At 43.1% G+C, this 13435-nt stretch overlaps 1 protein-coding gene across 1 annotated transcript in view; it reads left to right on the top strand.

The window, feature by feature from the left end:
* VPS35L (VPS35 endosomal protein sorting factor like) overlaps nt 1–13435 on the top strand; it is a 153284-nt gene that overhangs the window by 63869 nt on the left and 75980 nt on the right. Inside the window, 5 exon segments of the mRNA XM_017849738.1 lie at nt 7160–7206; nt 8665–8776; nt 9607–9610; nt 9613–9722; nt 10718–10771. Coding sequence (XP_017705227.1) covers nt 7160–7206; nt 8665–8776; nt 9607–9610; nt 9613–9722; nt 10718–10771 — 327 coding nt within the window.

Here is a 13435-nt window from a genome sequence, read left to right on the forward strand (position 1 = left end):
CTTTTTGAGATTCTAAATTATGAGGAGAAAAACGGACATCCTGTACTTCAGGTGAATAGTCTTACCATTAAGTAAATTAATTTTAAATCAAGCCACTATAAAGGGAAGATTGTTTGAAATTTTGCTGCTCGTTCTCTATGGTCCTCAGCATGGTTTGAGCAACCACATGCTGTCCCCCACTTCTGGGAAGGGTACCACGAACTTGACTGTTTTCTTGGTATTCTACTGAATGACGGAAACATATAAGCAGGATTGACGTGGTGAAATGAGAACGCTTATTTTTTTTTTCTTATTTTAGTGAAAGGCAAAATCAGATTTAAACACAAAAAGTACATGTCACAAGGCAGTCTTCTTTTTATTTTAAGCCCCAGTCATCTCAAAGGATGGCAGAAGCTGGGAATAGAGCTTTCCTGGGAGTAAGCTCTAGGAAATCATTATTGCACTAGAATAAGTGATTAAAAAATTAGGTCACCTGAATAATAATAAACTCTGATTCTTGGGCACACTTAAATAAGGGACATGCAGTGTCTTGTTAAAAAAAAATAATCATTTTCAAACCGCAGAAGAATTGATGTCGGTATGGAAGGTGGTGTTAAAGGTGCATATGACAATTTGGTGCCTAAAAGCTCTTTGATAGTGGCCGCTTTGATATAAAAGCTCACCTGCAGAGTAGAGCTGTGTATATCCATTAGAGGCCAAGACTTCAAACTAGGGGATGGTAAAGTTCGGCTGCAGCAGTTGGTAATATGCAGGGCAGGCAGGTGAGAGAGGGAAAGGAATAATACCTTTAGTTGTGAATATCTCATCTACAGAATTTCAAATTGAAGTTGAAATCCAAGGTAAAAAATCAAGGCATGTCTTAGTCCGTTTGGGCTGCCATAATAAGGCGCCATAGGATGTTTAAAATAGAATTGCAGCCTTGGCCTGACTTCTTTTCTCTCTTCCTGTACTTTTGAAGTGGGTAAATAATTATAAATAACCTAATCTGGAGATCACCTTAAAAAATCCAACAGTTGGCCAGGCATGGTGGCTCACACCTGTAATCCTAGCACTTTGGGAGGCCGAGACGGGCAGATCACGAGGTCAGGAAATCGAGACCATCCTGACTAACACAGTGAAACCCTGTCTCTACTAAAAATACAAAACAATTAGCTAGGTGTTGTGGCGGGCACCTGTAGTCCCAGCTACTTGGGAGGCTGAGGCAGGAGAATGGTGTGAACCCAGGAGGTGGAGCTTGCAGTGAGCTGAGATTGCACCACTGCACTCCAGGCTGGGCGACAGAGCAAGACTCTGTCTCAAAAAAAAAAAAAAAAAAAAAATCCAACAGTTAAATATGGCTGTCGTTCTCAAACTCCATATATATTGGTAAAATGGTCATTGAATTAGACACAAAGACATATTCTTCTTCCCCAGAAAAGTATGCATGTAAAACCTGGTGAAATTGTCTAGTTAGTTGTATTATACCAGTGTCAATTTCCTAGCTTTAATAATGCATTTTAGTTATGTAAATGGGAGAAGCTGGGTGGTGGGTACCAAAGATTTCTCTCTACTGCTTTTTTCAATTACTGATGAGTCTGTAGTTAATTCAGAATAAAAAGTCTTTTAAAAATCCTTCAATTGGGAGGAATGCTCCATTCTTCATGATACGATTATTATGTATTGTGTGCCTGTACCAAAACATCTCATGTACCCCATAAATATATACACTTACTATGTACCCACAAAAAATAAAAATTGGGCCAGGTATGGTGGCACATGCCTGTAATCCCAGCACTTTGGGATGCCAAGGTGGGCAGATCACTTGAGGTCAGGAGTTCGAGACCAGCCTGGCCAACATGGCGAAACCCCGTTTCTACTAAAAATACAAAAATTAGCTGAGTGTGGTGGTGTGTGCACCTGTAATCCCAGCTACTTGGGAGGCTGAGGCGGGAGTATTACTTGAACCCAGGAGGTAGAGGTTGCAGTGAGCCAAGATCGCACCACTGCACTCCAGCCTGGGTGAGAGAGCAAGACTCTGTCTCAAAAAAGAATAAATAAATAAAATAAATAATTAAAATTAAACAGAAAACAAAAACATCTGTCAGTTAGGGGCAGTTTGAAAAATGATATTATATCCATGGCATGGATTAAATAGCCATGGATTGAAAGAGTGAGGTAGATTTGTGTAATAACATGGAGAAGAAAGGGCCATCTAGATTCTCCATTAAAAAAGGCCATATTTAAATATCTCCAGCCCAGTATTTGTAAGAGTATCCCATTGTGTAAAAACAAAACTAGACTTCTGTAACAATATATATCCATAAGGCATAGGCAGAGTTCTAAATAAGAACATCAAAGTCCTAGATAAACACCAAAGTGTTGACAGTGGTGATTTCTAGGACGTGGAAGTTGGGAAGGGGGGACACTCACATCTTTCTTGATGCATGTCGATGTTGTTGGAACTTTTGTCTATAAAGCATTTCTTATTTTACGATTTTAGAAAACAATGAAATGTTACATAAATAAGTGCCATGCAGGGCCAACAGCAACAATAACAAAAGCCTAAAACACAAACCAGCACACCAAGCAAATGCCTGCCTTGTGAGTCTTCTGAATCTTCAAGTTCTGGTGTGTGTGAAAATGAAAGAAATATGCTGAGCTGCTTTTTCAATGGTTGATCCCAGCCAAAGGGCTTGTTTCGATCTCAGTCTGCTTTGAGCTGTTGTTCATCGTGTTCTTGCCAAAGATAATCAATTCTGTCACTTCTTAGAGGGGAAAAAAAATCAGTAACCTCCAGCAGACCTGCCCAGGGATCTATAACGTTTGGCTCTCTGGACACTTACATGTATTCCTAAGTTCCTTTATGACAACAGAGCCTTTGGTTTTTTAAAGTTATATTCTTGGATGCATTTTTAGTGCATTCATCTTTTGTGAGAGAGGGAACTTTTTAAGCATTTATCTTGTCTTAATGGTAAGAATCTTTTGTAACCTTTTAACTAGGGCATTTGCCCTAGCTAATGTTTCCAGAATTGGTTGACCAGGAGGTCTCATTTATGTATGTGTGTGTGTGTGTGTGTGTGTGTGTGTGTGCGTGCATGTGTGTGCCTGTGTGTGTGCATGTGCATGTATATGAGATAGAGTAAACCTCACGAAGGCATGGGTTTCTGGCTCTTTTCCCCCCATCTTACCCTCAGTGTCTGGAACAATGGCTGCTGTAGTCATCCCTTGGAATACTTGGGGGATTGAATCTGGGATCTCCACGTATATCTTTTTTTTTTTTTTTTTTTTGGAGACAGAGTCTTGCTGTGTCGCCCATGCTGGAGTACAATGGCCCGACTCCACTCACGGCAACCTCTGCCTCCCGGGTTCAAGCGATTCTCCTGCCTCAGCCTCCCAAGTAGCTGGGACTACAGCCACACCACCACGCCCAGCTAATTTTTGTATTTTTAGTAGAGACAAGGTCCCATCATCTTGGCCAGGCTGGTCTCTAAATCCTAACCTCACATGATCCACCCGCCTCAGCCTCCCAAAGTGCTAGGATTACAGGTGTGAGCCACTGTGCCCGGCTTCCCTGTCTATCAAAATCCATGCATACTCAAGTCTCACAGTTGGCCCTGTGGAACCCACGTATACTTGAGTTTGGCATCTCACAAATACTGTATCTCACAATCAGCATATGGTTGAAAAAAGTCCGTGTATAAGTGGACCCGCACAACTCAAAACCATGTTATTCAAGGGTCAACTGTATACTCAAGTTGCTCGTTAGGTAGGCGTTGAATGATTATTTCTGTGTGTCAGGGAGTATCAATGTGGTGATTACACAGAATCTCTCTTTTCCTTTCTTAGCCTTTTCCGAAGGCCACTTGGCTATTGGTCTTTAAGAATCACTTTTCAAATATAAATACCCAGAAGTGGGTTAGGGAAGCCATTTATGATGTGGTCAATTGTGTCACCAGCTAGGATGCTTTTGGCTGTAAGGAACAAACATCTAACTGGTCTGGCCTCCACAGATAATTCCATGTGTCCTTCTCCACAACAAGTGGAGGCTCTTGGGTGGGCAGCTTCAGTCCATCTTTTTGCTCTGCTGACGCTGATTAGCAGCAAGGTGGGGGCAGCCGTTCCAAGCATCACGTCCAGAGCTGACAACATCCGGGGAATCTTTGATTCTTGGGTCCTTGTTTAAGAACAGGAAACCTTTCTCCAAATCCCTCAAAGACTTCCCATCCTGTTTCAGCAGCTAGAAATGGGTCATGGGCAAGGGGAACGAGACCCGCTATGATAGATTTGGGTCTGTATTAGTCTGCTCGGGCTCCCATAACAAAATACCACAGACTAGGAGCTTAAACAACAGACTTTATTTCCTCATGGTTCTGAAGGCTAGGAGACCAAGATCAAGGGGACCAGCAAGGTTGTTTTCTGGCAAGGCCTCTCTCCTTGACTTGGAAACTCCCAGCTTCTTGCTGTGTCCTCACATAGCTTTTCCTTTGTGTACACACATCCTTGCTGTCTCTTCCTACAAGGACATTAGTCCTATGGGATTAGGATCCCACCCTTAAGACTCCATTTAACCTAGTATAGTGATATTGGGGGTTAGGGCTCCAACAAACAATTTAAGGGAGATATAATTCAGTCCATGACAGAAGCCAACCTAGTTTATGTGAGGCATAGATGGAAATCTGAATAAAGTCAGGGTTCTGGGGGTAGGGATTCCAACAGTATCTCCAACATCACCTCTCACTTATCCAGGCAACACTTACGACAGAGAGGGGCAACACTTACGACAGAGAGGGGCACCACCAGAAAGGGTGGAATTGCACTTAAGAACACTTATTTTTTTACTTTGGGTCCAGACTTAGATATAGATCCCTTTTATTTTATTTTACTTTTATTTTTTAGTTTTAAGTTTTATTTTCTTTTATTTTATTTTTGAGACAGGGTCTTGCTCTGTTGCCCGGGCTGGAGTGCAGTGGTGCAATTTTGGCTCACTGCAGCCTCAACCTCCCAGGCTCAAGTGATGCCCCCTCCTCAGCCTCCTGAGAAGCTGGGACGATAAGCACACACCACCATGCTTGGTCAATTTTTAAATTTTTTTTTAGAGATGGGGTTTCGCCCTGTTGCCCAGGCTGGTCGTGAACTCTTGAGCTCAAGCCATCTGTCCACATCAGCCTCCCAAAGTGCTGGGATTACAGGCATGAGCCATCGTGTCCACCCTGTCTTTTTGTGTTGTTGTTGTTGTTGAGACAAGGTCTCACTTTGGTGCCCAGGCACAGTCACAGCTCACCGCAGTCTTGACCTCCTGGGCTCAAGTGATCCGCCCACCTCAGCCTCCTGAGTAGCTGGGACCACAGGATATACCACCACACCCAGCTAATTTTTTGAAAAATTTTATGGCTTGGCGTGGTGGCTCACTCCTGTAATCTCAGCACTTTGGGAGGCTGAGGCGGGCAGATTGTCTGAGGTCAGGAGTTCAAGACCATCCTGGCTAACATGGTGAAACCCTATCTCTACTAAAAATACAAAAAATTAGCCAGGCGTGATGGCACACACCTGTAGTCCCAGCTACTCGGGAGGCTGAGGCGGGAGAATCGCTCGAACCCGGGAGGCAGAGGTTGCAGTGAGCTGAGATCGCACCACTGCGCTCCAGCCTGTGTGACAGAGCAAGACTCTGTCTCAAAAAAAAAAAAAAAAATATTTATGTAGAGGTGAGGTCTCACTATATTGCCCAGGCTGGTCTTGAATTCCTGGGCTCAAGCGATCCTCCCACCTCAGCCTCTCGAAGTGCTGGTATTACAGGCATGAGCCAGCGCCCCTGGCCTGCACAAATCCCATTTTACCACTTATTAGGAAGTGGCTTAACCTTTGGCTTTTTCATCTGTAAAATGGGGATAATGTTCCATGGACCTCACAAGGACATAGTGAAGAGTAAGAGAGTCAAGGAAAGTCAAGGACTTAGCCTGAAACCTGGGCAGTGCTCAGTGTCCTGTAATTACCTCTGGGCTTGACCTTCTCCAAACCACTGCCCTAAATGAGCCTTCTTCCATTGATTTTCTTAAAAACAGGAGCTCTTTTAAAGATATGTAATTATCTTAAGATAGCTCCAAAGCCATTAACAGTATTCCAATGAGTAAAAAAAAAAATCCACTTCCTTTTGGGGGAAAAAATGGACCTCAAACTGTGTTGGAGAAGAAATGTATCAAAGAACGTGGCCTTTGATCCCAGCCTGCCAAGGTTCATGTCTGGCTGCCATCACTAACTGTGCGACCTTGGGTGAAAAACATTGCTATTTGTGGCTTTGTTTTTCATCTGTGAAATGGGAGAATAGAGCCCCTGCTTCAAGCGTGGTTGGGAGAGGTAAGATCGTGAGTGCAAAGTGTTTCTCGCCATGGCTGGTGGACACGCTAAGTTCTAGCCCGGTGTTTGTTGCTCATATTACTAAGTGCACCCTGGGCACCTCCTGAAATGGGGAAGAATGTGGGGTTACAAAAGAGGTAGGGAGAATTGTCATTCTCATTTGTGCCCTGGTGACCCCACAGTTGAGATGGTACCACTTGTAGCCTTGCAATAAGGAGACCCAGGTTCGACAGAGTTGCCAACTCTTCCGAAGTCTCATTGTTGGTAGTTGGTGAGGCTGGATTTGAATCCAAGTGTGCCTGATGCCAGGGTCCCAGCTTCTATTGATTGATCGATCGATTGATTGAGACAGGGTCTCCCTCTGTCCCCCAGGCTGGAGTGCAGTGGCATGATCTCAGCTCATAGCAGCCTCCACCTCCTGGGTTCAAGTGATTCTCCTGCCTCAGCCCCCTAAGTAGCTGGGATTACAGGCACCCACTACCACACCTGGCTAATTTTTGTATTTTTAGTGGAGACAGGGTTTTACCATGTTGGCCAGACTAGTCTCGAACTCCTGACCTCAAGTGATCCACCCGCCTCGGTCTACCAAAATGCTAGAATTATAGGTGTGAACCACCGTGCCCGGCCCCCAGCTTCTATGTATTACACTAAATGCCATGAAAGTGAATTTTTTCTCCCCTAGCCTCCCCATCCCTACCAGACACTGAGAATTATCTTAATGGACATGTGGCTACATTCATTTTAGAGTTTGACTTTGGAAATCTCTTAGAAATGTTACTTTAGCTCCTCCAACCTGATATTTTAATTATTATTATTTTTAACATAATAGGCTCTGCTGACCGAGATGATGGAAAGGTGTAAGAAACTAGGAAACAAGTAAGTATTTTAAGATTCATAAAGCATGAGTTTGAAAATGGCATTGGCTGGTATTTTTGAGCTTAGCCTGCTTACCTGGGCATAGAGCTGAAGAGAGAGAGGCAGGATCACATGGAGGTTTAGAACACTGGAGTCCAGTTGCCTGGCCTCAGACCTTGGCTATGTTCTGTCTTAGCCCTGTGACCTTGGGCCACTTGCCTGACCTCTCTGTGCCGCTGTCTCCTCATCTGTAAAACGGGTATAATAATAGTTCTTTCCAACCGGGGGTAGTGGCCTACGCCTGTAATCCCAGCACTTTGGGAGGCTGAAGTGTGTGGATCACCTGAGGTCAGGAGTTCGAGACCAGCCTGGCCAACGTGGCAAAATCCCATCTCTACTAAAAATACAAAAACTAGCCGGGGTTGGTGGCATACACCTGTAGTCACAGCTACTCAGGAGACTGAGGCAGGAGAATTGCTTGAACGCAGGAGACAGAGGTTTCAGTGAGCCGAGATCATGACACTGCACTCCAGCCTGGCAACAGAGTGAGACTCCGTCCCAAAAAAAAGAGAAAATAATAATAATAATAGTTATTTCCCCATGGGGCTGTGGTAGGTGGTTGGGCTAGGATGAAGTTCATCTCCCTGACTGTCACGAATATGAGGTTGTCTCTCTGCTTTCCTTTTAGTGGTAGATACATGGAAATATCCTTGCATGGGCTTTGTTCACCACTGTGTCGCCAGAGCCTAGTGCCTATAACATAAGATCTCTTTCCTAAGAAATCTCTTGTATAAACTGGCCGGACACAGTGGTGCACGCCTGTAATCCCAGCACTTTGGGAGGCTGAGACGGGTGGATCACCTGAGGTCAGGAGTTCGAGACCAGCCTGGCCAACATGGTGATACCCTGTCTCTGCTAAAAATACATAAAATTAGTCAAGCATGGTGGCACATGCCTGTAATCTCAGCTACTCGGGAGGCTGAGGCAGGAGAATCACTTGAACCCGGGAGGTGGAGGTTGCAGTGAGCCAAGATCATGACACTTTACTCCAGCCTGGGCAACAAAGTGAGACTCCATCTCAAAAAAAAAAAAAACTCTTACATAAATGATGCGGATATATATTTACAACATGGATCAATATTGTTACTTAATGTTCTGTCTCATTAGTGCACCAGCTTATTGAATGCTCACTCTTCTTCTTAAATGAACTGGATCACTTGCTGATCTGTCTATTCATCCTGCCATCTGTCCATCCACCCATCTAAACATCCAGTTAATTCAACATTTATTGAGTTTCTAATATGTACAGGACACTATGTTAGTCTTTCCAGTTTACCTTTTTACTCTGGTCTTTTTTTTTTTCCCTCAACCCTGCCACTAAAGAGCTGTTAGTCATCCTTCCTGGCAATATATACCCAAAAATTAAAGCAGCTTTGATCGAGGAGAAGCCAGGCTGACTTGGGGATCTGTGTCTTGCAGTGCCTTGCTGTTGAATTCCGTGATGTCTGCCTTCCGGGCTGAGTTCATCGCCACAAGGTCTATGGATTTCATTGGCATGATTAAAGAGTGTGATGAATCTGGTTTCCCCAAGGTAGGCTCTTGACTTCATGCTCAGTAGGACACAAATAAGCAGTGTATATCCGATAGCTCTTGAGAGACAGTCCGGTGTTGGGAATAGCATGGGCCAGCAGGAACACAGGCGAAGGCTCTGTGTCTGAGGAATGCAATGGAAGATGAGTCAGAGATTGGGATTGTCAGACCCCATGTGATTGCTAGGCTTCAAGGCCCCCATGAGCCCTAAATCTATCAAATTAGCTCACTATGAAGGATTTAAAAAAGACTTTGGTCTAACGTATTTAAGAATATATCAGGCTGGGCACGGTGGCTCATGTTTATAATCCTAGCATTTGGCAGGCCAGCACAGGAGGATCATTTGAGGCCAGGAGTTTGAGAACAGCCTGGCAACATAGCAAGATCCCATCTCTACCAAAAATCAAAAATCAGCTGGGTGTGGTGGTGCATTCCTGTAGTCCCAGCTACTTGGGAGGCTAGGGTGGGAGAATCGCTTGGAGCCCAGGAGGTTGAGGCTGCAGTGAGCCATGATTATGTCATGAAGCCTGATGACACAGTGAGACCCTGTCTCAAAACAAACAAAAGATTATATCTTCATTCATTATTTGTGAAAAACTTTGTTCAGTGGAATATTATGGCCCCAAATTAGACCAACAGATGTAGCTAACTCTGTGTGAGCCTCTCAGTGTAGCTGGGGCAGATATGTTTGATAGAACTTCAGAAGGAGGTTATTGGAAGATTAGCCCCAAGAAGGATTAAACATTACAACCTTTTCTCTTTTCTTTTCTTTGAGCTTCAAGTTACTTTGATTTAAAATTTCCATAACACAATGGTTTGACTTTTCCTTAGCATCTCCTTTTCGATCACTGGGGTTAAACTTGGCCTTGGCTGATCCTCCCGAGAGTGACCGACTTCAGATTCTCAACGAAGCTTGGAAAGTTATCACTAAGCTGAAGAACTCACAGGTGGGTGGCCATTTTGTCTTTTTTTTTTTTCTTTTTTTGAGATGGAGTCTTGCTCTGTTGCCCAGACTAGCGTACAATGGCGCCATCTTGGCTCACTGCAACCTCTGCCTCCCGGGTTCAAGTGATTCTCTTGCCTCAGCCTCCTGAGTAGCTGGGTTACAGGTGTGTGCCACCACATCCAGCGAATTTTTGTATTTTTAGTAGAGACTGGGTTTCACCATGTTGGTCAGGCTGTCTCAAACATCTACCCATCTCGGCTTCTCAAAGTTCTGGGATTACAAGCATCAGCCACTTTGCCCGGCCTGCCATTTAAACTTTAAATCAACCACTTTTTGTCCAAGTTTTGGCATATACTCTTTTAAAAAATTACCCTTCCGGGCCTAACATGGTGACTCACACCTGTAATCTCAGCACTTTGGGAGGCTGAGGCAGGAGGATCACTTGAGGCTGGGAGTTTCAGACCAGCCTGGACACCATAGCAAGACCCCTGTCTCTATTTGAACTAGAAAATGGAAATTATCTTTTCATTAGTTATACATTTTTCCCTAAAGAAATCTATTTATTGTAATTGTATTATTTGTTTACCTGTAGTAGAGAATGGATGGCTTTAAAGATGTAATTTCTTTGATTTTTTTAAAATTCAATTCTCACAGCCTTAAGATGTGCTAAAAGTATAAAATCACATGATCATGCATTCAGAACTGCCATAAAAAAATAAAACTTAAAAAAAATGCATACCATTACAGATATTTGAAACTTTATAAAAGATCACTTAACTTTATAGTGGGCATCCAAAATGTAACAGTTTGTAAGATTTAGGTTTGAAAATATCGTTAATAGGATATTCCTAAATTAAAGATCAGCCTTTAAGCCAGTAATTAGCAAAAGGAAATTCCAGTTTCCGACCACTGAACAGAGCCACCTGAAGCTTCCTGTTTGCTAGAAGGCATACTATGTTGTACTTAACGTTAAGATGCTTTCCTTTTTCTTTGTAGGACTACATTAATTGTGCCGAAGTGTGGGTAGAATACACCTGCAAGCATTTCACGGTATGTGTGACTGTGGTGGTGTTTTTGAAAGAATTAGAGTTTTTCATGTTTATAGTAATGAATTAGCCTAGTTTAGGTATTGAGGCGTTTGACCATGGTGCTTGCTGTTATAATTTATAAAAATTGCGTTCTTCATGATAAAGCATGATGGATCATTAATATGTGTACTATAAGAAAAAATAACTGTTCCATGTTTACATGTAAGTTTGGAAAATGCAGCATTATACAAAGTTAAACCATTTTTTTTTTTTTAACCATAGGATACCTTAGATGTTTATATGCTAAAGTGCGTTGCGACTGTACATCAGAGTCTAGTAAGCAGCATTTCCCAAACAATTTGACTGGCATGTAATTTTTTTCCTAAGCAAATGTTTCTTTCCCGAGGCATAGACTAGAACCGCAGTTAGGTGAATACTAGGCTTCTCAAAGAGCAGAAACTTTAGAAGCAGATAGAGGTGCGTTCAAAACCCTTGCCAGAGTAATTTGTTCATTTTAATCAAGTCCTAAAATTTAAGTATAGCATTGCTATAGTCTGAATGTCTATGCCCTCCCAAAATTCATATGTTGAAATCCTAGCCCCCAAGATGATGGTATTAGGAGGTGGAACCTTTGGGAGATTAGGTCATGAGGGCAGAGTCCTTATGAGGGGGATTAATGCCCTTATAATAAAAGAAGCCCACCAGCCTGGCCAACATGGTAAACCCCGTCTCTACTAAAAATAACAAAAAAATTAGCTGGGTATGGTGACACGTGCCTGTAGTCCTAGCTACCCAGGAGGTTGCGGGAGGAGAATCGCTTCAATGTGGGAGGCAGAAGCTGCAGTGAGCCAAGATTGCACTGCTACACTCCAGCCTGAGTGACAGAGTGAGACTCTGCCTCAAAACAAAAATAATAATACAAGTAAGTCCCGAGGAGCTCACTATCCCCTTCCACCCTGTGAGGACTTGGGGAGAAGATGCCATTTGTGAGGAATGGGTCCTCACCAGACACCAAATCTACCTCGAGCTTGGACTTTCCAGCCTCCAGAACTGTGAGAATTAAATTGCTGTTGTTTCAAGCTTCCTGGTTTATGGTATTTTGGTAGAGAAGCCCAAACAGACTGAGCCAAGCACACATGCAAAAAAGTGCACGTATCATAAGTTTGCTGGCTCAATGAATTTTCACAAGGTACGACCATGTAATCACCGTTCAGAGTAGGAAATAAGAAATAACTGACCCCGCAGAATCCCCAGAACTGCCCCTCGCTGTCACACCTCAGCCTTTGGGGAGGTGCAGGTAGACACCATCCTGGCCTCTAACACCAAAATTGATTTTGCCTCATTTTGAGCATTAGGTAAATGTTGGTCCATTGATTTTTGTGTTTTTTTGGTCCTATTTTTATTTTACATTTTATTATGGAAATTTAAACAGATTCGCTCCCTTGTACCCATCAATGAGAAATTATCAACTTACGACAAATCTTGTGTGATTTATATCATTACCATGTCCCCTGACCCCTGGAATATTTTGAAGCAATCTCAGACATCGTATCATTTCATCTGTCAATATTTCAGCACATCTGTAAAAATGTAAGGATTCCATTGATTGATTGATTGACAAACAGGATCTCACTCTGTTGCCTGGACTGGAGTGCAATGGAACGATCGTGACTCACTCCAGCCTCGACCTCCTGGGCTCAGGCAATCCTCCTGCCTCAGCCTCCCGAGTAGTGGGAATCACAGGTACATGCCAGCACACCTGGCTAAATTTTTTTTACTTGTAGAGATAGGGTCTCACTGTATTGCCCAGGTTGGAGGGTTCCTTTCCTTAAAAATCTAAATATATTATTCTAAGGAAAAGTTTTTTTTTTTTTTTTTTTTTTTTTTTTTTTTGAGACAGAGTCTCACTCTGTTGCCCAGGCTGGAGTGCTGTGGCATGATTTCAGCTCACTGCAACCACCGGCTCCTGGGTTCAAGCAATTCTCCTGCCTCAGCCTCCTGAGTAGCTAGGACTACAGTCGTACACCACCACACCCAGCTAATTTTATGTATTTTTAATAGAGACGGAGTTTCTCCATGTTGGCCAGGCTGGTCTTGAACTCCGGACCTTAAGCAGTCCACCCTCGGCCTCCCAAAGTGCCGGGAGTACAGGCGTGAGCCACCTCACGCGGCTGAGTTACTAATTATTTAATATCATAAATACCAGTCAATATTCTGATTTCCCCAATTATCTCATTTTTAAAAAAAGTTTATTTGTTGAAATCTGGTTGAAAATAAGGCTTTTACATTGCAATAGGCATTTTAGGATACTTTTGATGTGTAAGTTATCTTTCAAACCGTCTCCTTCTCTCCTTCTCCTTTCTTTCCCTGTAATTTATTTGTTGAAGAAATTGGGTCTTTTGCGCTGTAGAGTTTGCAAAGACTGGATTTTTCCCATTGCATCCTTGTGATGGTGTCTGATGTGCTCTTCTGCCTTTTGTAATTCTCATAAATCAGCAGTTAATTATAGAGACTCAAAAGCCATTCTTAGCTTGTGGGCCTTATAAAAACAGGCACTGGGCTGGATTGGGCTGCAGTTGGCTGACTCCTACTAAAGGTGACAAAAGTGAGCAGTGAGCAGTTAGATCAGACGGCTTGCAAGGGTGAGCCTGCGCTCTTCCACAGTGCTTCACTGTTCTCTCTGCAG

The sequence above is a fragment of the Rhinopithecus bieti genome, unplaced genomic scaffold, assembly GCF_001698545.2.
Source record: "Rhinopithecus bieti isolate Rb0 unplaced genomic scaffold, ASM169854v2 scaffold_1918, whole genome shotgun sequence".
In the NCBI taxonomy this organism is placed as follows: domain Eukaryota; kingdom Metazoa; phylum Chordata; class Mammalia; order Primates; family Cercopithecidae; genus Rhinopithecus; species Rhinopithecus bieti.